We start from the raw sequence: 27,352 nt of genomic DNA, 5'->3' as shown, positions 1-27,352 counted from the left end.
TGGGGATATTGTCTCTATTGAGTTTGTTAGAAAAAGAAAGCCTCCAGGCTCCCACACTAATAACATTAACATCCTCAACAATAGCCGAACAGATTATGAGTGAGCAGATGACATTTAAGTCTTGGGGCATATCAATTACTAAACAAATCCCGGAGGTCTACCCAACTCCGTTTATTAGGGAAGAAACAAAATTACAGCCCGAAAAAACTGACACACAGATAGTTCCAGTATTAAAAAATGCCCACTGTAGATCCCCTACGAAAACAGAAGGGGTAACTCCGCAAAAAGACACAGAAAGGAACTTAAAAATAAACGAAAAATGGATAAATATGGCATTACACAATAACAGCAAACAATGAACCGATACACCCAAGCAAGTACCTGTTAATACAAATGAGATGGGACAAATAAGAATGTGTTCGTGGAACATTAACCGACTGGGAAGTAACATCTATAACGCACAATTAGACTCTATAACGTGCCCATGTCAGATTATTCTATTACAAGCAACATGGGAAACCAACCCATTCATGTTACACGGATACACAGGTTACTATGAGCATGCAAAAAAAATGCATAAATTCGGCCGCCGGAATAAGATCATCAGGCAAATAAAGAAACACGGAACTAAGGAAGAAGCCTTGGCAAACTGAAATCACTGAACCAAAATCTGAAGAAGCTAATATGGAATGAGAAAACCCAAGCACAACAGGCAATGTGGGCAAAAATGTTCCATGCAAGTAAACAAAAGAACCAAAGAGAATTTTGGAAAGTTGTCAATGGACTGGTTAGATCAAACAAACAGGTGGTCTCCTCTCCTCTAACGGAGCAGGAATGGGTCACATTTCTGAGAAAGCATCTAAGCCAGAACACACGGACAAGGAAAACGGAAATGCGTCCCATTGGCAGCTACGATACTGAAACGGAAACACGGAACTATGGCAGTGGTACAGAAATACCTATTGAAATAACAAAAGAGCAAATAAAAAAATTAATTAAAAAAACAGAAGGATGGAGCTCCGGGACCAAATGGTAGGCCATTCTCACTCTATAAAGAAAATCCAGAATTATGGGCATTGCATCTAGAAAAACTATATGGAGAAGTCATTCAAAAAGGAGTTATACTTGAGTCATGGAGAGGATCTTTAATCACGCCAATATTTAAAAAAGGTAACTGGGCACTTGCAGAAAACTACAGGCTAATTACGCTTCAAGACACCGATGCCAAGTTGTTTGCCAGGATTCTGCTTACAAATCTTAGTGAATGGGTTCGGGGAAAACAAGATTCTGCCTATGAACCAAACGGGTTTCATACAAGGACTGGGGACAATTACAAATATATTGGTTCTGTCCCTGCTTATGAGCAAATCAATTAGAGCTAAGCAACCCCTTTACCTATGTTTTGTAGATTTTAAATCTGCATTTGACTGTGTCCAAAGAAATCTATTATGGAAAAAACTTCAGGAAAAGAATATACCAGTGGCTTTATTGAAGCTGATACGTCTCCTATACAGTAACACATGGGTAAGGGTGAGGATTGGGGATGGACAAACGTTATCGAAGGAGATCCCAGCAACTGAAGGACTAAAACAAGGATGTGTTTTAGCTACTCTCCTTTTTAATTTATTCCTGGCTGATTTAACTGGGATACTTGACGAAACCAAAGCCCACCCTCCGAAAATAGGTAATAAGCACATTACTAACTTATTGTATGCAGACGATGTTATCCTTCTAAGCCACACCAAAGTTGGACTACAACGTCTAATCAGTTGAACGCAAAACTATGCAAAGGAAAACGGGATGGTGATAAACGAAGCGAAAACCCCAAGATTATGGTAGTTACTAAGAAAAACAAGATAAGATATAAAACCAAATGGTACATGGACAAGACCCAACTAGAACAAGTAAGATGTATATAAATACTTGGGGGTGTTATTTGATGAAAAGGGTAATTACCTGCTTCATAAAAAGGATATACAACGAAAGGCTAATTCATTGACGGCAGCATTTAGAATTGTACAGAAGTCGCTTAGTAACCTCACATATGGCCCACTCCTGAGCATTATAGGGGCAAGACCCCTCCCAACCATTACGTATGGTAGTGAAGCACTAATGGGAAAGGATATGGAAACAATAAATAAGGCCCTAATAAGAACATATAGCGTACTTTTTCAACTCCCTGGGAATGCGTCGTCCGCACAAATTAGGTTGGAGTTTGGATTGACTAACCAACAATATGCGAGCCAAGGGCAATTTATCAAGATCTGCAAGCGTATAAAAAATGACCATGAAAATGAGATATCACAGCTACTATGGAAGGAAATAAATAATAATGTAAACTCAGCCGCATGGATCTACCTCAAGAAAGCAATAGATGAGCGGGTGACCTATAAAGCAAGAGGATGCCCGAGAATGTTCAGAAAGGTCTGGTCTAAGTGGAGACACTATCACGGGCTGGATGGAGGGCTGGGTGAGGGTGGCATGTGAATGCATTACACGCTGGCGGGGAGAGATGTGATGGGGTGGAGACACGTGTACTGTGTGGATCCTGCTGTATTAAGACTTGCGGGTGGACGAACGTTACATGCATCATCTGTATGCCAGGTGCGGAGGGAGGGATGGGACCTAGGGGACTGTATAAAGCCACTGACATGACTGTATTGTTGAGATATGAACAAAATGTTAACATGCTGATTTTTCCATTAAAGCATTGTTTGTTCTGAGGGAGGGGGCTGGGGGGGTATATAAGAGAAAAGCGGATGCCCAGGTGGCTCTAACGGATGCCCACTATGTTAGTTAGACCATGTTTGGAAATCACACCATTTCTATTGGCAGATTGATACTTGAGAAGACTATCGAATGGACATGTGTGGCTCCGCTGCCTATATCCTGATATGTAACGTTGTTTATCTGAATAACCGTGTAAATGTTGACCCCGCTTTTCTCTGGGTATCTGCAATAAAAAGAATTATATAAAAAAAAAGAAAGCAATAGATGACTTTGCAGTTACTTATATCTGGGAAAACAATATAACCAACGTATTGTTAAAAAAATAATAAATAAAACTGCAAACCAATTATCTATTGTAAGTGACAAAGCCACCCTCATAAAGAGAAAACACGCCTGGTCAGTAATAAATGGTTACAAAAAAAAGGGAATCCAACAATACTTGGAAATACCCTGGACCGAGAAAAATAAACAGGTGCTTCTTAAAGCGAGATTTGGAAACGTGCCGGGACTTTGTCATCTTCCCCCGTGGAAAAATACTGAAGAACAAACAACGTGTAGATTGTGTAACAAAGGTGAGGAGAACATTCTCAACCTATTATGCATTTGTCCCGAACTCCTAAATGAGAGAAGAACTTTAATTAAATCACCGCTTAGGGTATGTGGAATAAGGACATGTAGGCAGGCCCTGATACGGTGTCTACAGTCAAACGATATAAGTTTAAATGCTACCTTCGTAAGATTTCTATTGATAATAAAAAAGAAATTTGGAGAATAATAATTTAAAAAAGTAATTTATTATGCAACCAAATGAATTTTATGGTGCTTTGGCATTTTAATTGTTTTTAAATTAATATAGCAATTTATATGTTTGTTTCGTATCGTATGTGTAATATTGTAAGATTTTAAATAATCAAACAATACAATTTACTTACTTACTTATTTTTATATTTTGCTGAATTGTTTGTTGGGTATGTGTTTGCAGAAAACAAAAAAAACATTCTTACTAAGGCCAAATTGATTGGCTTTGCCAATGATTTTCATATTTGGTTTTGCCTAATAAACATTCAACTTTTTTTAAAGAAGAGTTTTTCAATACTGATATACTGCCTTTTGATAGGTTTGCATGAAACATTTGTAAGAGGTTTAGATACCTGTGTGGTGTTTGTGGTTAAATCTAATATAAATGGAACTTGCATTATAATTTTTAGGTCGAGCCTGTAACAGCGCTCATGCGCTGTTCTGCCGAAAGACCTCATGTAGTGGCTTCTAAAACTAACCTAAGAATCGCACACTCTCGTGCGTGTGCAAGACATTTCAAGAACTACAGGCTCATAGTGTTTTCACTCTCACAGTCGCCGTGTTTTTTTTCCCACGCACTTGCTGTCATTCCGTTTCACAAGACCGATACCGCTCAACTCAACTTAGCTGTAAATGTGTGAGGTGAGGCGGCAGTGGGCGAAAGGTGTGAGGTGAGGCGGTTGTGGGCGGACCCACACAGGCATTCCTGCACTGCCCACACAGCACGTCCGAAAGCCAAGCAGGTTTATCAAAGGAGGACCCGTGAGTGCCTCACCCCCACCATGTTTAGAGTGCAGGTATCCCTGTCGGAGCAGCGGGAGGTTACCAATGGAGAGCTCCGGCCTGGGCTCTGAGCCAGATGAATCCCCACGACACGCCTGCCATGCTGCGCGGGAGGCCTGGTTTGTCAAGCATTGAATTTCTTTTAACAACGGAATATACATGATCAAATGTATTTTTATACAGCCATACTGCAGGAAACCGAGGTTGCAATTGAAGCACCATAGTTCGAAACTGACCCTTCGGTTTTCATCGGCAGGCTGCAGGACAATTGACCCACTGAGTTACTGTGCGATCTCTAATGCGTCACAGGCAGATGTGAGTTAACACATTATCTGGCACATATCGGGTGCAAAGTATGGACAGGACAGCGGCATGTGGCAATTTTTTTCAGTATATTTAAACCTTTTCAATTTGGTTTATCCAGCACAATTCTTTTTTTTTGTAACAAGTTATACTGTTCATTTTATATGTAGAGTATCTTTTGCGTATTTTTTTTTTTTTATTAAACTATCCTTATCAGTTGTCTGGATCATTACATGTGCATTGTTTCTTTGTAGTACTGTCGCTGAAGGACTTGCAACATCTCCTTTTCAGTGTGGCTTCTGCCTCGGTGTGAGCTCGGATCTGTTACACAGGGCATTAAGAATTGACTGTTTTCCATGTTAGTGGCTTGTCTCCGGGAAGAAGGAGGGGAAGGTCAATGTGCATATGTCTGCAAATTAATCCATCCCAAAGTTTGCATCGCTGGGCCATTGATGTGTCATCTTAGTGCTCTCTCGGAGTTGTAGCTATGATGTGCTTGCTTTGAACTAACTGGGCAGCACCAGACATCCTTTTTTACCAACCTTCCTAGCCTAGGCCTCACTCTGCAGAGCCCTCCACCTGGGAACAGACTGTGCAGCCTGGGCTTCAGGCACCAGCCTCCCTCTGGATACAGAGGTCTTACAAGCACTTTTCATAGACCGTGCCACCCTCTGTTTACATAGAAGCTGGGGGTCAAAGCATCGGGTAAGCTTCCAGGCCTCGTGAGTACTAGCGCTTGGAAACTCTTGCTACTAAGCTCTGGTCTCAGCTGCTGTCTCAATGGGGGCTCCGAAAGTACAAACTGAGGTCCAAGACACGTGCTACTGCTTCAGTGAAGTGACTGATCGGACATATCGCAGATTCAGGCAAAGACTAGCTCATTATCACACTGAGTGCAGCAAGGAGCTTGTCTAGTTGGTGAGCACTATTTGCTTAAACTACTTTCTCCTATCAGTTGTTGTAGGTAGGACACTCTCTGGCAAACGCTGACAAGAGTAGAAATGTACATATCGGGTATCATTTGGTGAAACATAGTACAGTGGCGAACGGGCAAATGAATTGAGGAACTACATTACAACTGTAGGCATCTGAAATTATCAATACCAGTTTAGAGCTGGGTCATAACAATACAATGCAGATAACCATAAGCAAACATCATCGGAACCCGCCCACCAAGGATACAGGATATGAAGATTGGACACTCGACACCCAGATATGAGGAACGCAAGGCTCAGGAGAATATGCCACATCTCTTGTGAAGAAGGGAAAAGGGAAAAAGAAAGGTCATAGAACAAAATAAAGGAAAAATAAACCCTGCACCCCTGCAGATGGCTACGACCTAACCCCACTAGCAGCGTGCCTGTCGCCCCCTAAACTACACCCCAAGGAAGGGAAAAGACGGAGGAGGAAAGTCTTACAATACGATACGGGCTCCCGGACTCCCCCCACCCCCCGCCAAAAGCAGACATCCCCCAACGTAGTACTAAGCAAGTTAAAGCAACTAATAAGCAAACCGAGAGGGTAGTCTCCAAAAGAGAAAAGACCTTCCCGGCCAACCCCCGACACCACAGAGGCGGCAAATCCCAGTTCGAACATAGTCATTGTACCAAACCCAGACAATCACAATTCCATCCGGACTTCACTCCCTCCGATACAACCCAGCAGAGCCAAAAGATAGTCACTGTACCGAATTCAAACAGTCAAATTCAGCCCTGGCCCTTACGATCAATCGCACAAACCCCATCCGGTAGGACCAATATAGTAGCAAAAGAGTCAAAACGTTGTAGAAAAAGGAGATCAACATAGTCTGAAAGGGTCAAAAAAGTTAAGTTTCGAAGTCCACCAGGTGCACGGAGGTCAATCCAAAAAGCATTAACGGAGGGCTCCAGAAACGAAGGAAGAAATGAGTCCTGTGCGGGCGATAACTTTGCCGATCTTGCTGGTTGTTCAGAGGCTCCAGTAGCGCACCGCTGTAGTTGCGCAGATAGAATTGGCACCAGGGTATGCTTATGTTCGGGGTTCTCCTCTCGAGTTAGATCAGGCTTCGCGGGGGTCACCGTATGTTGCAGGTCTGACACAAGGCTGGAGTCCGGTCTCAAACAAACAATCTCGATGCTTACAGTCAAGATGTGGAGAGCAGCCGCCATTTGCTGGTGAAGAGCCCCGATGGCGGCCATTACGGTCCCCAGTGTCGGTCCACACTTCATCCGATCCATCTCCGCTCGGACGATAACAAAGCAAGTCCTCAACCCCGGAGGCCGACTACTCCGGGGAAACCAACAGGAGCGGGGTGGACGGAGACGACTGGCGACTCACAGGTTTGGCGCTCTGTACACCGCCGCCGAGAGCGGGGGCCCCACCCGCGGACCCCGAGGACTATAGCAAGGTCCGGGGATCCGGCCCACCGCAGCAACCACGTCTCGTCGCCGTCTGCCTAGTATTCGCCGGGACCAGAGACCACCACCAGGATCGAGAATACGTTCCACTCCGGAGAGACCGGACTCCACCGGGTACCCGCGGCCGATGTTGTTCAACTGAAACCCGGCTGGGTCAGTACTCGAGGCCCCGGCTCACACGCTGGAGTAGGCCCGAAAATGAAAGACGGTGTAACTTCATCGATAAAAGCGATAAAAACTCCGGGATTGCCCCCCTGGGCTCAGCAACGATTTGGACACTGGATGTCTGGCGGGAGGTCAGGATGAAGTTCAGGATAAGTCCGCCAGCGACGGAGGTCGACGGAGCCGGGAGCTTATGCGGCCATCTTGGTTGCTAGCGTAGCTCCTCCCCCGGCGAGTGAAAACCGTTTTTTTTTTTTTTAAATATCAGTGGGCACGCCTTATTTTTGACAGCTTCCAACATGCAAAGAAGCAGCATGACACGAGAGGCCATCTTGTAGCTAAAACATTTTATTCGTTTTTACAAACCGCACACCGTGCTTTTCTTTAACACTGCGACTGGTTTATTTTTTTTAAACATTTTATTTTACCCAGAACTCATACCGCGCTTTATTTATAACACAGGCGCACATTTTCAACAGAAGCGTGGGTAAACAAACTTTTTGAGCCGCGCCGCCTTTCTTTTGTTTTGCATGGTGCAGCACGTTCATTGAAGCTGTTTTTGCGCCCCCCCTGCTTCGCATTATGAGCCCTCCCCCATCCTCTGAGCACAAACTGAGCCTTTCTCAATCAAACGGCAACGCTTCCTCATTCCTCCTCCCGCAGCCATTCCCTGCTCTGCCCGACCTTCTCCCTCTCTCTCAACACCCCTATGCATAGGTCCCGCGAGTGCATACAAGTACAGGCTTCACAGCAGCATTTCTATTTTTAAAAATGTATCATGTGTAGGCATTTCCATCCTCCGCCATTCCCTGCTCTGCCCGACCTCCTCCCTCGCTCCCAACACCCCCATGCAGAGGTCCCATGGGCACCTACAAGGTAGGGCTTCGCAGCTGCAGCATTTGTATTTTCAAAAGAATAGCGTGTGTAGGCATTTGCAGATTGTAAATGCTCAGTCACTACTGATAAATAAATATTTGAGTGCGTAGACTTTAGCATGTGAACTGTCAGAGACGCGAAGAAATGCTTTCACATTCTTCCTGTATCAACCTGTCTGTGTCACCAGAACAGGCACAGAGTGTCGGATGCTTGACATGATAAAAAGGCAATGAGAGACTTGAGCAAAGCTGTCCTTTTTACAGTGCTATTTGACTCGTGAGACAAAGTGCTCAATACAGGCAGCGTGCAATCAAAGGGTGAGCAGACAAATTGACTTGCCATCTCTGCCTGCAACGAGTACTGCCACTTCAGGGCTAGTCTGTTAACCAAGAGGGCAGGAGCTGGACATGAGGTCAATACAACACAAATTAAGGTCTCCACATTTGCGAGAGTTTAAGCAATTGGCATTGTAAATGACAATGCTTTTTATTGGTTTTAAAAATCAACACCTAAATAAAAGGCATTGTCATTTACAATGCCAATAGCTCACTCTCGTAAATGGGAGACCTATTGCATTGTAAATGTTCTTGTTACCAAATGATTTCTATATATAGCTGTATCATATATATAACGTTCAATTGGTTTTTAAAAGCTGAAAGGTTGTGTTTTGTTTATTACCATCTTAATGTGTTTTCTACATCAGATGTTATGGTTTGGAGTAGCTAATATTCATGAAAACTAGTTACCAGAATTAATTATGCAGACATTTTATTAGTAGACCTTAAATGCGACATTACAGAGTATCCAGTTCATGAGGGTCATACTTGAGAAAATACAGTTTTGTTAATTTAACGTGTATCTTAAAATTTGCCAGTGGGAGAAGACGGTTATGCCTTCTTTCATTATAGGCTTGTTCTGGCTTACAGGGGCAACACTTCTAGCATAATTTTCTATCTCCATTGGAGTCCGGCTCCTTATGTGAGGAGACTCTTCACCAGTTTCTATTCTCGATAGTCTGCAACCAAAGTCTACTCAGCTCTATTTTAGTTTTGCTGAAATGGGGGCCTTTAGTGAAGCAATGATTCAGTTATTTATTTATTTTTAATCTAGAAGCAAGTATCACAGGTAGATCTGCTGGTACCTTTGAATATGAAAACTACTCTCCTAGAGAGGAACACGTTTCTTTCAAAGCTTTAGTCAGGAAGGCACCTGAAGTTTTAAACTTGCAGTGTTTCACCACAAAGGATAAGCCGGAATTTCTGATAAAGGTTATTGACACCACACCTTTGGAGCTTCTTCTTCTCCACTTTTTTTTATTTTACAAAGCTTTTATGGGTGCAGCCTTGGCAGCTTGGGACAAGTAGCCTTGTTCTTCAGCTGTCCCATAGATCCACATGAGCAGGCGCTAGGTGTCTAAATGCACTTAATCCCTTCCCTCTCCCCGAAGGTTTTGGTTGGTTTTATTCTATGTTGTTTGGCATTGTCTTTACTCCTTTCCCCGAGGTAAGCTCAACTACTTAGCCCTTAGGAAAACCCCTTCACTTTCCGTCAGCCTCCTACTTGACATCTTTAGAAAAATCCCGCAGTCCTTGTATGTGAGAGTCAGGAAGACAATGCAGGCAGATATTGTGGTCACCATTCCTAGATATTTTCTCCTCACATGCTAGGCATTTATCAGAAAAGAGCTGGCTTAGGGGTAAAAAATAACAAGGGGGTGGAAAACCTTCAAGGAAAGTCAAAGGAAAAATACACTCATTTCCTCAGAAAAAGGTGTAAAGGTGGAGATTAGAACTTTAGTCGTGGAATAAAGTCATAACTTCCCAAAATGTTTCTGATAGTAGCCACAAATAGCTTTGAAAAAAGCAGATTTGTATACAATATCTGCCTCAAGCGCTGAAAAAACAAGCAGTCCTACACCCTACGGACAATGATGGGATAGCGTGGTGTTCCAGTGTTTTTAAAGGAGCAGGTTTGTTATTTTACTATGTGTATATTTTATATTGGGATTCCATTTCATTTTTTATGTTGGGTAGTTTTGACTATTTTAAGTGGTGTTTCTCAGCCCAATGTGCCAATGTAACTTTTTGCCTATTTGCATAAAAACATTACATTTTGGGGGCGTGGCCGAGCGGTGAGAGGCAGGAGATCGCAGCCTGCAGGGCGGCGGCTGGGGGGCCTCACGCTGCTCAGGGGCAGAGGACCAGAGACACCTGCCCCACTGCCGGCCCCCACCCCTTGAAGAGGAGGCACTGAGCCGACCGGCTCCAAAGTTACGGGTTTCCCGAGTGACCCAGTTCGCGGTCCCACGTGGCGACAGGGGGTAAGGCCTGCATCGGCCGGGGATCGATCGAGATCTCCCTTGGACTGTATCTAGATAGCGCATGGGGCCAAGAAGAACAGACTATCCTGGCAACTCCCCGGACCCTGATTACTAGCGGTGGGTCACAGGAGAGAGGCAGCACGGCGTAAGCCAGCGCCGCGGCCGGTCTCGGTGACAAGGGCGTGGAACCCAACTGAGGAAGACCGTGAGTAGTGGGGGACGTGAGATCTGGCTGAGTCTGGCACGACTGTGGCGGGACGGGACCCTCCTAGAAGGCATAGTGCACGCCGCAAGCACTCCCTCCTTCCTGACATAAGTAGCCGGAGAGACACTGGGACCGCGGGGAGATCCTGGGACGAAGGGCCCACCGCGGAGACTACAATGCGCCCCACGCACCACGCAGACCAACACTATGGATAACTACACGGCGCTGGCTGGGGGTGGGGAGGCCGGACCCCCAGGGGATTCTGGTGCTACGGAGCCGTCCCTGGCCTCTATTCTACAGGTGATTCAATCCCTGGGGACGACGTTGGAGGCCAAAATAGATGCGGTCACGATTGAAATGGCCCTCCAGAGAGCAGACCTGAATAAAACCTCAGCAAAAGCGACTCGGAATGCGGTGGCGATCACGTATCTTCAACAAGCCACCAAAGAACTGCAGGGCCAGGTTCAGCGATTAACTCAACAACAGAAGCAGGCGGAAGCCCGCCTGGAGGACCAAGATGGAAGGGCCCGAAGGAACAATGTGCGAGTGGTAGGGGTGCCGGAAAAAATGGAAGGGCCGAATGTAGACTTATTCCTGGAGGACCTTATCCTGAAACACCTCAAACCAAAAAGACTTTTCAAGTTCTTTGTGATTGATGGGGCGCACAGGGCTCCGGTCCCTCCGCCTCGCCCTGGGGCTCCTCCAAGGACAATTATTGTCCAGATCCTGAACTATAGGGACCGCGACGCCATCTTACAGGCCGCCCGGCAACATGGGGACCAACGTATTGACAATGCTACTATCCGGTTCTTCCCGGACTTTACCATCAAGGTCCAACAGGAGCGCAGGTCGTTTGATGCTGTCGAAAAAGAACTTCGTACCCGTGGGATCAAGTAGATGATGTTCTTACAGCACGTCTTATGCTTCTTGTAGATGGCAAATCCTTCTTCTTCACGTCCCCGGAGAACGTCTTCGCATGGTTGGAGGAGCAGACACGGTGCCCTGACACTCAACAACCAGGAGACAGTTGGAGGGACACGGCGGTGCGTTCCCCGTCCTCCTCCGCTGAGTCGGCGGAGAGAGCGAAACGACGGCATGGCAGGGCCCGGAGGCCGGGCGGTGTGAGCCCCAAGCCTGTCGGCCACGCCGGTCCTTGGCTGAGACGATGGCAAGAGCAGCGAGCGGAGGACTAGTGCGGAAAAGCACGTCAGACATGAACACTCCAATATTGGGAACTGGCTGTGTGGGGAGGTACTTTTTCTGCCTAAGCGACGGGCGAGACATTTGGTCCTACAGGGGCTCCTAAAACAGATATGGAAAACGGAGAAGGAAGGGCAAGACTGGTTGCCTTACCACTCGGATATGATCCGTTCCTATTGCTTGTCTAACCTCCCCGGGGTTGGGATGCTACGGTTGCTACTTACATAACTGGTGGGCTGGTGATGATCACCAGGATGCCGATTTGGTCGTAGCTCACATTCCCCAAATTTTTCGTTCTTTATGGCCGACAGGCGCTCTGCTGGTTGGGGTGAATTGGGTCACGTTGGCCCAGTTGCGATGGCCTGAGAAGCAGGGTTGCAGGGAGGGGGGTGGGATTGGGGAGTTGGGGGGGTGTAGCTAGTTGTGTCATTTTTGGAATTTGGTTTCTACAGAAATATGCACTGGAGGCTCCGGCAGTAATGTTTTCAGTCGTGCGGGTGGTGGGGGGAGTAAGGGTGACTGACTGTTTCCTAGCTGTTTATTGGTAGTACATTATGACACATACGTCGATGACAAAGAAGATTAACATTTTATCGTGCAACGTCAATGGTCTGCAAAACAAAATCAAACGCACCATGGTCCTTCAATACCCCCATTGGCATGGTCCCGATATAGTTTTCCTCCAGGAAACACATCTAATAGGCAATCACTACAAAGCCCTTAACCGGTTTGGATACACACTACAGGCACATGCGGGCTTCACCACGGGCTCCAGGGGAGTTGGGATCCTGGTGAAAAGTTCACTCCCATTGGTGATTAACCGCAGGTGGTCTGACCCGCGGGGACGTTATGTAGCTACATCTGGGCGGTGGGAGGGACGCGCACTCAACCTTTGCTCGGTCTATATGCCCCCGAGGCTGCACGGCACCCCATTACCGGACCTAGGGGGACTACTCCTGGAGATGCCGGACGGAGTCTTGATATTGGGGAAAGACATGAATGATGTGATGGTGAGAGACATGGACAGGTCAGGGGCCCCCTCGGACCGGGGGGGGACACCACCTTGGAGACTTTGCAACCGCATTGGGTTTGGTGGACTTGTGGAGGGCACATAACCCACACCTTCTGCAATAAACACACATATCCGCAGCACATGGGTTGGGATCCAGGATTGATTACATCTCCACGCAGGTGGAACACATGGGGCTTTTTCATTTTAGTTACCATAAAGCCAGAGGAATATCTGACCATTCCCCGGCGGGTGTACAACTTAGAGGCCCCGTTCGAGATTGGTCCACCCCGCCCAAGCTAGATGTCTTCCTGTTCAAAGATCAGGAGTTTCAGGAGAGGTTTGGTGAGCGTGTAGATCTCTATTTTGATGAAAATGTGGGTTCGGTTGAGTCTCACTGTACCCTTTGGGAGGCATTTAAGACCGTAGTCAGGGACTCTGTACAGGCAGAAGCCGGAAAGAGGAAGAAAGAAAGCCCGCAACTGTTGCCCCAGACGGCAGCTGTCGTGGGTGCGTGGAAAAAGGCAACAAAACTATTGGGGTGGGAGGCGAAACTCACGGCCCAAACCTCACTATGGGCCGGGGACTACCTTCCTGAAGTGACGAAACTGAGGGGCCTTAACAAATGGAGTCTGATCGGCATTGATGTACTGGACGACCTATGGAAAAGAGGAGATGTCCTACAGTTCTTCGCTCTGCAACAGGAATTCCAAATGGGGGGAGGGGAGTTTCTCCACTACCAGCGGGTCCGGCACGCTGTCCTCAGATATCTCCAGAAGGGAGATCAACTTCCGGAATATGCCCCGCTAGAGGACAGGTTGCTGTTAGACCCGATGATAGACAAGGCCATTTCTCTTACGTATAAAAAACTTATCAGCAATCTCCCCGACCCCCTGTAGCCCCTCCGAGAAAAATGGGAGTGGGATGTGGGACTTCTGGAAGAGGATGATTGGCGGGAGGCAATGCAGAGTCCCAGGGAAGTGGCAATTCGTGCACGGTTTAGACTGCTGCAATTACGCATCCTACACCGCTCCTACACTCCACACACAACACAATACCGTATTGGGTATGCTGACACGGTTCTGTCTGCGAGGCTGTGGTGAGGAGGGCTCCTTCTTCCACATTTTGTGGGATTGTGTTAAGATCCGAGAGTATTGGTCTAACATCGCAGCCATTATGTCTGAGGTGATTGGGGCGGAGGTGCCGCTGGAAGCTCGATGGCACATCCTAGGGGTGACGAATAATACCACTTGGCCTAAGTGGGATAAGATCTGGTTGGCATTAGCAAGCATGGTCGCCAAGCGAAACATAGCGCGAATGTGGGGTAGTGATATGCTGCCGACAGTGGAAGAATGGGAACACGATCTGGACTGGTGTCAAAGGGCGGAAATAGTGATTATACAAGAGCAGGGGATGCCCTAGGAAATGGGAAAAGATATGGGGGGCGTGGAGAAGCTACAGAGAGGAGGTAATGGAAACCCAGTCTGCCTCATTGTCGACATAATACCAACTGAAGACTGCGGTTTGATTGTGCAGAATCATGATGTTCACATTGAATTGTATGTATTTACTTGCTACCTGTATATCCAACTCCCATTAACTGTTGAATATTGTGTCATTGTAAAAGGAGCCAATGTTCTGAATAAAAAGATTTTTTTTAAAACAAACATTAAATTTTGTGTTTTTTTAGCATGTTTGTTTGTATTTAATTGGTTTTTGGAAGCATGAAGATTTTGTGTTCTGGAATTTAGCACAAGTGCTGAAGTACACTTTAATGTGGTGAAACTTGAACGTTTTTGAGAATTTTGAGCAGAACAGGGCCATATTCATTGGTCAGACATGGATTATCATCTGAAGCAGTTCCGTCATAGGCCTCACAAATCCAGGCGGTATAGCCTGTTTATCTATTGATGCCTCCTCAGAAATGTCATTCCCATCAAATGTTTAGGTTTGCATGAAACAAACACAAAAAGGAAAGGACAGCATCATTGCCCTTGTTGACACCAAGACCGAAGTAAGGGTTTCAGCTCAGCGATTCATCAGAAAGAATAAATGAAGGTAAGTAACTTGGTCTTCTGCTACAGTTGAATTAAATACGGAAATAAAATGTTACATGGTTCTGACAATCAAAAAAGACACATTTGAGCTAATTCAATCGGTGTGTATGGCATTTATTATAAAAAAAGGGTTTTGTTTGGAAACCTCACATTAGGAAGGAGAACCACTGACCTCCAAACTTGGTGCTCATGTCAAATATGATTGATAGCTCTATGTAATAGCACTATAAGATACTGATTAAATAGACATCTTTTGGCCACTGAAACCTCTTATTTAAAGAAAATCCCATATTCACGATGTGACGAAAGCACTGAAATGTTTAAATCAAAATTGGCATGTTGCTTGGACTAGGCTACCTCAGCCTACGGTCTGATATCTCTGCTGTTTTGTGTCATGATTTTGGCAGATGAGGGCATTTAAGAAGGTGTCCTCTCTCAGGCATTTTAAAGATGTGCTGAATAGGGATATCGGCATAGTTGCAAAATCTTCAAATAGCCACACTTTCTCAGTAGACTTTGTTCTCCTAGATCTTTTGTGAATGTTGGAGACCAATTTAGTTGGGCTCGGTTAAAATCTTTCTCTGTGATTTGCCTGACCTTATGTGTGGATTCATAGAAAGAATCGCTGTTAAAGAATTATTTATTACAGAGAGTTAATAGTCTTGGGGTACACCTTTCAATGGCAAGACAGACGCTGTTTTGCTGTATGCCAATGATGTCCTCATATACATTAAAGATATACAAGATGGCAATAGGTGATATAGCGTACATTCTAGATGCCTTCAAAGCAACCTCAGGTTTAGGGGTAAATTAGGCTAATTCTAATACACCCCGATAATCTGCCACACTACATTACGGTTGACATCCACAACATCAAATGGGCGTCTCACACCTTTTGATACCTGGGCATTTAAATCAATCAATAATCAATAAAAAGTTTTATTCGATTTTTATTTAATTTTTTTGCAGAAAAATCGTAAAAGCATACATAATAAAACACATGTATATTACATGATTAAAAATTAAGTAAAATCACATTACTTACAAATTATTTAATAGTGCAAAATGTAGTTTAAACCATACTGCAATTCCATTCAGTTAACTTCAGGGATTTCACACAAGAATAGTTTTTCTACATTTAACTATCTTTTAAAAAAATATTCAATTGACCTTGTGAAACCTTCATTTTCTAAAAATTGCAGTATATATTTATCATATGGCCCGGGACCTGATAGAGGACAACCTCATGAAGATGATCTCTTCTCTTGACCCCCAGATCATCTTCTAGTCGTCCTCTAAACCCCCCACCCCCCCTCCTCCGGTTGCAGGGTCGTGTCACACTTTCCAAAATGATGATGTTACCAAGGTTCTTACACTACTTCACTAACCTGCTGGTGACTATTCCCCGTAGCACATTCCATTCATTCACTGACAAAAAGGTTAGGCGACCTCTGAGTGCCATTGGCAGTTTGGACACTGAGACACTTGTTCCATGATGGGGCCAGTATCTCATTTGACTTACTGTCCGAACAGTTTTTCTTGCGCCAGAACAGTTCCTGACTTTTAGGTGTTTCACAGCGGCGTTGAAGCATCTGTGGGCAAAAATAGTCTTTGAGCCCACTCCTCACCCCGATACAGGTACTTTACACAACGGCCACAGGACTGAGACTCATTTCATGGATTACCAAAGCTATATCACATAGAACACAAGACCCACTAGCACCCCTTCGACAAACGTGGGAACATGATATTGACTACGTGCCCCTAAAGAACTGAGTAGAGTGCTCACATACCCACGGAAGGTCTTGCGCAATGTGACATTTAAGTACACCCAGTATAATATACTGCCTTCAGCATACCTAACACCGGCCATCCTACATAAAAAAAATCCTGCCATGTCGCCTGAGTGCCCTCAATGTTGTGCTCCCAGTGCAGACATAATACACATGTTCTGGGATTGTCTGCGCCCTGCACTCTTTGGACAAAGATCTGATCGGACCTTGCACACACTACAGGATAGCAGGATGTCAATTGCATGGCCAGTTGCCTCCTGGGCCTCTACACACACCGTAGAACTGCTTTATTGACCTGGCTGTGCTGATCACTCAACGAGCAGTTGCAAAGCTTTGGAAAGCCCTGACATTACCGACTTCTGCCCAGTGGCAAACCATGAAAATTCCAATGGCCAAGGCAGAGTCCACTGTGAAGAAATGAGTGCGGAAGAACCCCAATGCAGCCACAGGGGACGGCCTACTCTTCACATTTGAAGGGGTCGACAACACCAGATCCTCATAGACTAGACTGCACATGCCACCTTACCCCCCGCGCCGCCTCAGCATTGACGCAGTTTGCCACTGCATCTCCCACAACACTCCCAAGCACCTAAATGTTCATAGTAGTTCTGCAGTGTTGTGCTCCCTTCTGTATCAAGGTTATTTACTTTAACAGTGTTACACATGCCACCTACAGGCTGTGATCCACGCGCTCGATTGTAAATGAAACGTGATCTCATTTTAACGCCATTGTAAGTGCTGACAAAATGCAATCGAGATGGTTGGAAACAAAATAAATCATTTATTACAAATTTCTTCTGTTTTTTAAAACTCCAGTTTAGGTGAGAGTTCAGGGAAGATACCTGTTTGTAGGGCTAGTATAACAGGTAGATAACCTCTACTCCTACATTAAACTTCTCATTTGTTCATGTTCCATTATGTTCTTTTTTTAACATTTTTAAATTCCCGGTGCCAAACTGGGAGAATTCCCAGTCTTGCACTGAAGAGTGCTGAAAAACCATTTAATTGTTTCAAAGGTAAACTATTTTAACTAGTCAGCTTTTCCAAGTCTGTTTTTGCAAATGAATAGATCTTCAGTTTAATCAATTGTATATTAGAAAAAGTGATCACTGGCTATCTGTTCGTTGATTTATAATTATTTTTCCTCCCCGTGAAAGCAAGAGTTTAAGGAACGAATACGACAGCAAAAATATACACAGAACAAAATGAGAGAAAAGAGGCAGCAAATTGCTCGAGCGAAAAAATACTATGAAGACTACCATGTTCAGCTGCGGGCTAAAATGATGCGGTCAAAGACTCGGGAGGAACGGGTATGTGTTTTAATAACATGATGCACTTCTTTGCCTGTGCTGGGTTCTGATAGTCATGTAAAGAAATTCAAATCTTAAAGTGCAATTTAACGTTGCTGCACTGCCCTCCCTGTTACTGATGGCATTATCGGTGGCATGTGCTGTCCCCGAGTGTGCTCTGCAACTGACATTCAATTTAGAAATGAGAACCACAGGGAAGCTTAGAGGACACATTTACCCATTTCACAAACAAGACGATGGTAGGTAGATATTTAAACGGACCATACTTTTTAAGTATTATTTGCGCAATGCCAATGTTTTACTTTAAAAACATGTACTTCTAGAAGGGTTTCAAGTCCTGTTTCCTAATGAAAAAGCAAGCATCCCAACTATGCGACCACCTAGAGAAGTGCACTTTTCAAAAGCTGCACATTTAATTTTGGTGCCACTCCGTATTTTTGGGGATAGTATGAAAACTCAACACAAAAAAAACAGTGAATTCTTTGGGATCTATACCTTGACTGTTTATAACCAACAGAAACTGTACTGCCATTGGAAAAATCTCTGAACACATTTTGTGCATAAGATTCTATTTCATGAAGCATAGTGCTCTGCAACTTGCAAGCAAAATGGTGCATAAAGCTCATTTAGTTGAAATTCCTACAATGCACGATTTATCTCGAACATCTAACCTTTGGTCACACAAATTTCAGGAATACTTTTCCTTGACATAGCTGGGTTTTATTTTGACTTTGGAAGCTCTTTTCCTGTAGTTTTCAGATGGTTTTTCCATGTCAGTCATTTCTTTTCTCACTTTTATACCAGGCAAAACCTGAATTATTTTTACCAGTGCTTATTATATTTTTTATTTGAAGCCTGTAGTTCACTTCTTTGGTATTCTGTAAATCAGTCAACATGATGAGTTTAATAAAAAAACGACAGATTGGAGTCGGGATATACTAGGTGTACATTTAAATTGTAGTAATTGCCCCAGTTGAATAAATGCAAGCTCATCAGTCACCCATGGATAGATAGATATATTACTCTAAAATAGCACAATATTTGAGATAGTGACCATTGTGTGTATGAAGTTAAATGGTGCCGTAGGTGGAAAAATCACACAAAAAAGTTGGCCTGAACAAATGATCACACAGGTAACAAAGAAGGTATAAAATCACCATTATCATGATATTTCAAATTTTCTTGCCACAATTTAAATTAACGTAGATTTCTAGATTTAAAACCATAAATGTGGAAGGAAAAGAGTGAAATGGTTACTACAAAGAGAAACATTTGGGATCTTTAAATTAGTCTTGCTTTGGCCAAAACAAGTAAACGATTGTCACAAATAAATAGCCAAGTTGGAAACTGCAATAGAAATGGTTTCAGGAATTGACATCATTTAAAATGTTTAGCATCTATCTGAAAGTCTGAGGATGCCAAGAGGATTGTTAATGGTATCTGCATGAGCACAAGTAGACTTAATGATGGGTGCAATCACAATGAATTTTGAAAGAAACTGTGATATTGAGAATACATTTGACTTCCTTATAGTTTTTGTATTACTAGTTTAGCAAAGGGACATTTTTTATTTACCTTATTGAGATCCATGGATTTATACCCCTGATAAAGTGTTCCATGTGTAAAGTAAAATGCATTAAGCTAGGAGTAATTTATACCGAGGAGCTGTATCATCTTTAAAAAAACAATTCTAAAAATGCTTAAAAGAAAGAACTTAGTTGGGTCAAGACTGGTCTCCATCTATTAACAAAATAGCAAGTTAACATAAGGATACAAGGTCCCTGCAGCAGAGACTTAAAGGAGTGATTGGCGCGAGGGCATGGAACAAACTACCCGACTATCTGCGCCGGATCACAACTGAAAAGGGCTTTAGGAAAGCCCTTAAAACTTGGATTTATGGCTAGTCGGAGCAAGCCTGTAAAGCACTGGGTTGAATCCCTTACTTCCTCAGGTGGAACAGTATAGCTGCGGTAGATCAAATCAGCTGACATTGAGTCTAAGCGTCAAGATGCTCCTTGGAGTGAATGAGCGCTATATACATACCATTTCACTTCACTTCACTTCACAAATAAATGTGTTTTATAAAAACAAAATTCCCCTGAAATTCGTAATTGGAGTGTCATTACGGTTATGACCTAAAACCTAAGAAAATCACTGAAAATCACCAGTCATCGTAAGCTATGCAATCATCATGCCCTTTTTGACTGCTCATGACCTCGCAGATGATCTCACAACATATCACTGCATAGATGATTTCATGAATTACATTAACCACTTAACTTATATTACAAGAAAGTAGGTAGTAGTGTTTCCTTAAACAAGGAAATGGAACGGCACATCAAACAGTCAATTCATATTAACATTTGAAATTAGTATAGTGTGAAACAATGAAAAATACACTTATTGTTATAGGGGTGCTACTCTGTTTTTTTCTAGCACCTACTACCAAAAGATGCTAACACAACAAGAAACGTTTTATAGAAAAACTTGTTCAAAATAGAAAAATACTAGTGAGCACACCCTTGTATTCATAAAAACTCCCAAATTGTGGGTCAATGTGATAGCCTTGTACCAGATCTATGGAGCTAACAATCATACACTGTAGTATTACTGGAAAAGCCGAGTCCACATCGTTGGATTTCTTCAATAGATGTAATTTTATTTTCTTGTAGTCGTAAATCTTCAAATTGAAGCAGTTATATAAGCAGGCTGTATACTATAATAGAGTAGAAATTGACGTATGGAAAGACCCGTTGATGAAACCTTGATAAGTTCGATCCGAAGCGTAAAACCACCCTCTCCTTCACTCCCGCTGGTCTCGAACTGCTTAAATTTGAAGATTTTAATATCTCAGAGATATATCAACTCTGTTTGAAACACGCTACCCCCTTTTTAGAAGCAGGTAGTGCCAGCTAAGACATTGCGGTTATCTCAGTGGCAGTGTTATGAGATATTTCCGGCTGCCGGAAGGACATTCAGATCAAGAGTTTGCTTGCCATTTGCCTTGACAAAGTCTGACAGAAGATGAAACACGTGTTGGCTCAGTGGCAGTTTTGTTTTTTGGGTTTACGACTACAAGAAAATAAAATTACATCTATTGAAGAAATCCAACGATGTGGACTCTGCTTTTCCAGTAATACTTGGAACATTGATTAGCCATTACTGTTTGACAACAATGTATTATTGCTAGCGCCATAGATCTGGTACAAGGCTATCACATTGACCCACAATTTGGGAGTTTTTATTAATACAAGGGTGTTGTCACTAGTATTTTTCTATTTTGAACACTTATCTAATATGGAAGGACATCACAAAAATGTAGGTTCAAAACATCTGGTTCGAGGCATGTGGGCTGCTGAATTCAGATCTATAGCATAGATCGCCGCCTAGTGTTGGGTCCGGATGATTGCACATTGTTGTCCTGGAAGAGTCTTCGAAGTATCACGAGATAGGTGGCTCCTCCCCTGGACTACAGTGCGCATGGGCATCGACTCCATCCCCAGATTGTTTTTTTCCGCCATTGGGTTCGGATGTGTATTTGTTATCTCCAGTTCGGAATCGATATAGACTTTCTTAAGGCCTGAAGGCCTTTTCCTATACCGTCGGTATTGTTTTTGCGCTCGGTGCCCAACTCTGTTCCGGCTCAGTCCCCGAGTCGGACGTCCCGAGGAGTCGCGTGACTCTTTGGTGCTTGAGGCCCAGTCGACGCAGCACGACTTTCAACGACACATCATGGAACGGAGTCCGTTCAAGAAATGTCCCGTGTGCGGATCGAAGTATCCCCACATCGACGTCCACCCAGTGTGCAACAAGTGCCTGTCGCCGGACCACGATGAAGCCAACTGTATGGCTTGTTCCCGGTTTCGATCGAAGAAGACGATTCGGCTTCGGCGCGTGGTGCGCCTGGAGACCCAGCAGTCGGCCCCGGCACCGGTGGACATCTTCAAGAGAGAAGACGCCGACGAACAAGAAGTTCATCTGCAAATTTCACCTTCTGCGGAGGAGATCGACTACGACGCGGATGTCGAGGCGCTCGATGCAGAAGAAGTAGTCGACGAGGTAGGAGACGACAATGAGGCCTATGGGTCCATGGAAGATAGCTCAGGCGAAGAGCTATGCCCCGTTCGAACAATCACTAAGGCTCAGGTCGCGGGATCGCCACACGGCCTTACCCAAGAACTTGCACCCAAATCCACGGCCTCGCCTGCGGGCCGGGCTACGGACACTTCTGCGGAGCCGCCGGTCGTCAAAACGAAAGCGAAGTGAAACCCTCGGTGTCGACGAAACCGAAAGTGATGGAAACGCCAACGAAACAGAAGACGTTTGTCCCTCAGGCCGCCATCTCGTCTTCCGATATGTCGGAACGGCCGCAGCCGAAGAAGCCTGTCGACCCGGTGAAGTCGACCAAAGGCGTCGATCCAAAGTCGGTCAAGGGCGTCGATCCGAAATCGAACAAGGGCGTCGGGCCGAAGACTGGGGCCCCAACCCCGGGAGTCAAGGCCGCCGACCCGAAGTCGTCGGCGCCAAAGGCCGTCGGCGCGGAAGGAGGACACGGCGCACCTAAGAAAGCTGCTCCTGTGCCTCGGCCGGAGAAAACCAAGACATCGACGCTCGAGTCTTCACACGCTGGTGGACCGAGGGCGTCTGTCGGGTCGACGAAACCGTCCGCTTCCTTTACGAAGCAGGTGTCGGACTCACTGCAACGCATCAGGAACAAGGCTTCCGCGGTCGATCCGAAGGATGCTTCCACCCCGAAGCCGGCTGCCACAACGCCAAAGTCTTCGACGCCACTCCTGTTTACGTTGCCGCCGAAGGTGGCACCGAAGGCCTTCGCATCAAGGTCGGTCGCCAACGCGCCCGTGCAAGGGTCTGCAGGGTCGAAGCCTTCTCCGTAGCTTGAGAGCTTGAAGCATCGACAACCCTTGATGGAGGAGCAGTCGGAACACTTTATCGACGCCGACATCGGTAAACTTACCCTCTACAAGAGAAAAATCACGGCAACGCAGCCTTTGGAGTCCTACACTATTCCTTTGAAGCGCAAGAAGCCTTCTACGGATTCCCCGGTTCTGGTTGAGCCACTTGCTCCACAGACTCCTAGAGTTGCCACACCCTCACCCACTTATTCAGATGTGGAGGCTGGGGAAGGTGATGACGAAGAGTATAACTTTCCTGCCAACACTGATCCTGAGGATCACCATGACTCTTGGACAGATGCAGGGGACCCAGGGGATCCGCAAACTGCCCCGGACACTCAAGTGTACAATGTTAAACCATCTCCTACTGAGGATGATTCTGCAGCATTTAATGCTCTCATTGAAAGGGTGGCTAAAAACCACGACGTCGAGCTGCACGCTGACCCTGTTGACGTGGACTTCCTTTTTGATACCTTTTCCACAGCAGAAAAGACTGTCAAAACTCTCCCAATGTTGAAAGGGGTTCTCAAACATGCTGCAGACATCTTTAAGAAACCCACACGTGCCAGGGTGGTCAACCCTAGAATTGAAAAAAATATAAGCCGGCACCTGGAGACCCTACCTACATCAAGGGCCAGTTGCCATTGGACTCTCCGGTCGTTTCTAATGCCCGGAAGAGGGCGAATTCGCAAACCACTGGTGATGCTCCTCCCCCAGACAAAGAATCTAAAGTGCTGGAGGCATCAGGAAAGAGGGTGGCGGCTCAAGCAGCCAATATCTGGCGTATTTCAAACACTCAGGCACTCTTGGCCAGATATGACAGGGCGCACTATGACACACTAGAGACCCTGTTACAACATCTACCCGATCAGTATAAAGAGGCGGCGGAAATGCTCATTCAGGAAGGGAAGCTCATCTCCAACGCTTCTATTAAATGTGCGCTGGACGTGGCGGACACCGCGGCCAGGGCCATTAACACCAGTGTGATGTTGAGACGTCAGGCATGGCTCAGGATCTCCGGTTTCAAGCCGTAGATACAAACCACCATCCTCAATCAGCCGGTCAACCCTGATAGGTTGTTTGGTCCTGAGGTGGATACCACACTGGAAAAAATAAAGAAGGATACCGAGACTGCAAAGTCCATGGGAGCTCTCCAGTCCCAACAGTTTCGGGCCCATACTTTTCGTCGCTCAGGCAATAGAGGTGTTTCCAGAGGCCAGATGTCCCAGCAAACGCAATACACTAAAGGTGGAGCGCAGTCCTCTTACACCAAGCAGAGTAGAGGCGGCTATCGGGGCAACACTGCCAAGGGCAGAGGCCGTGGAAATAACTCCCGTTCCTCTGCCACCACCAAACAGTGACGCCCTGCCACTGCCCCCCGACCACACAACACCTGTCGTGGGGAGACTCCAGCAGTTCCTGCCAGTCTGGAAATCCATCACCACAGACAGGTGGGTCAGAAAACTTATACAGTTCGGTTATTGTCTGGAGTTAACATCCACTCCACCCAACATGCCACCAAAACACCGTCCTATGTCCACAGAGCATTTGCACTTATTGCAGCGGGAGGTACTTGTCATGCTGCAAAAAGGGGCAATCGAGCTCGTGCCGGTGGAAGAAGGCACAGGAGTGTACTCCCTGTACTTCTTAATCCCGAAAAAGGACGGGTCCCTCAGACCCATTCTGGACCTCAGACCCCTAAACCAATATATTCTCTCAGAACACTTTCACATGCTGACGATGCAGCAAGTTCTTCCGTTGCTCAACCAGGGAGACTTCCTCGCAACCTTGGATCTCAAGGATGCATACTTTCACATTCCTCTACATCCATCACACAGAAAATACCTCAGATTCACCATTCAGGGTCGGCATTATCAGTTCAAGGTCCTACCTTTCGGAGAAACCACGGCGCCCAGGGTGTTCACAAAATGCCTGGCGACAGTGGCTGCGCACCTCAGGAGGCAGAACGTTCACGTTTACCCTTATCTGGACGACTGGCTTGTCCAAGCAAAGTCGGCCCAGCTGTGCGCCGCCAACATGTCCCACACCATTCACCTTCTTCACAGTCTGGGATTCTCACTAAATTATCCCAAATCGCACCTTCAGCCAGCCCATGTGCGGCAGTATCTGGGCGCGACGATAGATACTCTGGCGGCCACGGCTCAGCCGAATCCTGTGAGGATCAACAGCATTCAGTCGCTCATCCAGAAGTTCAGACCGCGACACTCGCTTCCAGCAAGAGTGTTCATGCAGTTGATAGGCATGATGGCCTCCTGTATCTTCATAGTCCCGCACGCGAGGCTACATATGCGTCCGCTTCAAGAGTGTTTAGCACGTCAGTGTAATCAGGCTCACGGACAGTTAAAGGACCTAGTGTTGGTGACCGGTCGGGCATACAACTCTCTGCATTGGTGGAATCCACACAACCTTTGCAAGGGCCGACCGTTCCAGGAGCCTGTGCCACAAATCATCCTAACGACGGACGCATCTCTACAGGGTTGGGGAGCTCATGTGCTCCACTACACAGTGCAGGGACTATGGACAACTCAGCAACGGAAGATGCAAATCAACCACCTAGAGCTGATGGCGATCTTCATGGCAATGAAGGCATTCAAAGTACATCTGTGCAACAAAGTCGTGTTGATCCGGACGGACAACATGACAGCCATGTACTACATTCAGAAGCAGGGAGGTACACACTCTCCACAGTTGTCTCATCTGGCTCAGAGCATGTGGAAGTGGGCCATTCAGAGAAACATCTTCCTCATGGCGGAACACCTCCCGGGCAAGGACAATCATATGGCGGATCTGCTCAGCAGGTACAGCCACCAAATGCATGAGTGGGAGTTACATCCATCAGTACTCCACCCGTACTTCCAGCAGTGGGGTCATCCACAGATAGACCTGTTCGCCACAGGGGAAAAGCAAAATGCAAACACTTTGCCGCCAGGTTCCCTCACCCACAGTCGCAGGGCAATGCGATATGAATGAACTGGTCAGGCAGATTTGCGTACGCTTTTCCCCCAGCACCTCTAATACCGCTGGTGGCACGAAAGCTAAAGCAACACTCAATGACACTCATCCTGGTTGCTCCAACGTGGGCACGCCAACCATGGTACACCACGTTTCTAGAACTCTCCGTGGTACCGCATCAAAGGCTGCACCTCACGCCCAGACTTTTGACGCAGAGCCATGGCGACATTCAGCACCCAGACCCGCAACAGCTCAACCTGGCGATCTGGCTCCTGAAGTCTTAGAATTTGGCTACCTTAACTTGCCTCCCGACTGCATGGATATCATACGGGAGGCTAGAAAGCCCACCACCAGAGCTTGCTATGCAGCGAAATGGAAGCTGTTTGTCGTTTACTGTACAGAACACAACATCAACCCGCTAGATGCATCCACTCACAACATCATCTGTTATTTGTTACATCTTTACAAATGCAAGCTGGCATATGCTTCCATTCGGATACACTTATCCGCCATAGCAGCTTATCTCCAAAACAGGCAGCATCTCTCCGTTTTCAGGGTGCCTGCCATTAAAGCCTTCCTAGAAGGACTGAAACGGGTCATCCCTCCCAGGACCCCGCCGGCTCCTGTATGGAACCTTAATGTGGTCCTCATCAGGCTGATGGGCCCACCTTTTGAGCCTCTGCATTCATGCGAGGTTCAGTTTTTAACGTGGAAAGTGGCTTTTCTGATAGCCATTACGTCTCTGCGATGTGTTAGTGAGCTCCAGGCGCTCACTGTCCAAGAGCCATTCATACAAATTCACTCAAACAGGGTGGTGCTGCGCACTAACCCTAAATTTCTTCCTAAGGTGGTTTCACAGTTCCATGTCAACCAGACCATTGAACTGCCCGCGTTCTTTCAAAACCCAGAGACAGTAGCCGAAAGAATGCTCCACACTCTTGACGTCAAACGAGCTTTGATGTACTACATCGATAGGACCAAGGATTTTAGGAAGACACAACAACTCTTTGTTGCCTTTTCGGCCCCGCACAAAGGCAACCCCATTTCCAAAGCAGGTATAGCCAGGTGGATCGTTAAGTGTATTCAAATTTGCTATCACAAGGCTAAGCGCACTTTAACAGTCCCCCCCAGAGCCCACTCCACCCGCAAGTTGGGGGCCTCCATGGCTTTCCTTGGTAATATCCCTTTGGAAGACATTTGTAGAGCAGCCACATGGTCTACACCACACACATTTACTAAACACTACTGTGTAGATGTGCACTCCAAGCAGCAAGCAGCTGTAGGGCAGGCTGTTCTTAAGACACTTTTTCAAACGTCTGCAACTGGCACAGGCGGCCGCCATTAGGGGAGGGACTGCTATATATTCTATGCTATAGATATGAATTCAGCAGCCCACATGCCTCGAACTGAATATGCTAGTTACCAGTATGCATCTGTTCTTGGCATGTAGGGCTGCTGACATTCATATCGCCCGCCCTCCTCCCCGGCGCCTGTAGCGGCTGCAGATTTCAAACTTACTCTTAG

The 27,352-nt window shown here is 45.8% G+C and overlaps 1 protein-coding gene across 1 annotated transcript in view; it reads left to right on the top strand.

The window, feature by feature from the left end:
• CEP95 (centrosomal protein 95) overlaps positions 1-27,352 on the top strand; it is a 754,590-nt gene that overhangs the window by 621,831 nt on the left and 105,407 nt on the right. The window contains exon 18 of the mRNA XM_078654338.1: positions 17,790-17,942. Within this exon, the coding sequence (XP_078510464.1) occupies positions 17,790-17,942 (153 nt within the window). The remainder of the gene's footprint in view (positions 1-17,789; positions 17,943-27,352) is intronic.

Source organism: Lissotriton helveticus, chromosome 7 (genome assembly GCF_964261635.1).
Source record: "Lissotriton helveticus chromosome 7, aLisHel1.1, whole genome shotgun sequence".
Classification (NCBI taxonomy): domain Eukaryota; kingdom Metazoa; phylum Chordata; class Amphibia; order Caudata; family Salamandridae; genus Lissotriton; species Lissotriton helveticus.
The sequence above is the reverse complement of the archived record's forward strand: the minus strand, read 5'-3'. Positions and strand labels throughout refer to the sequence as shown.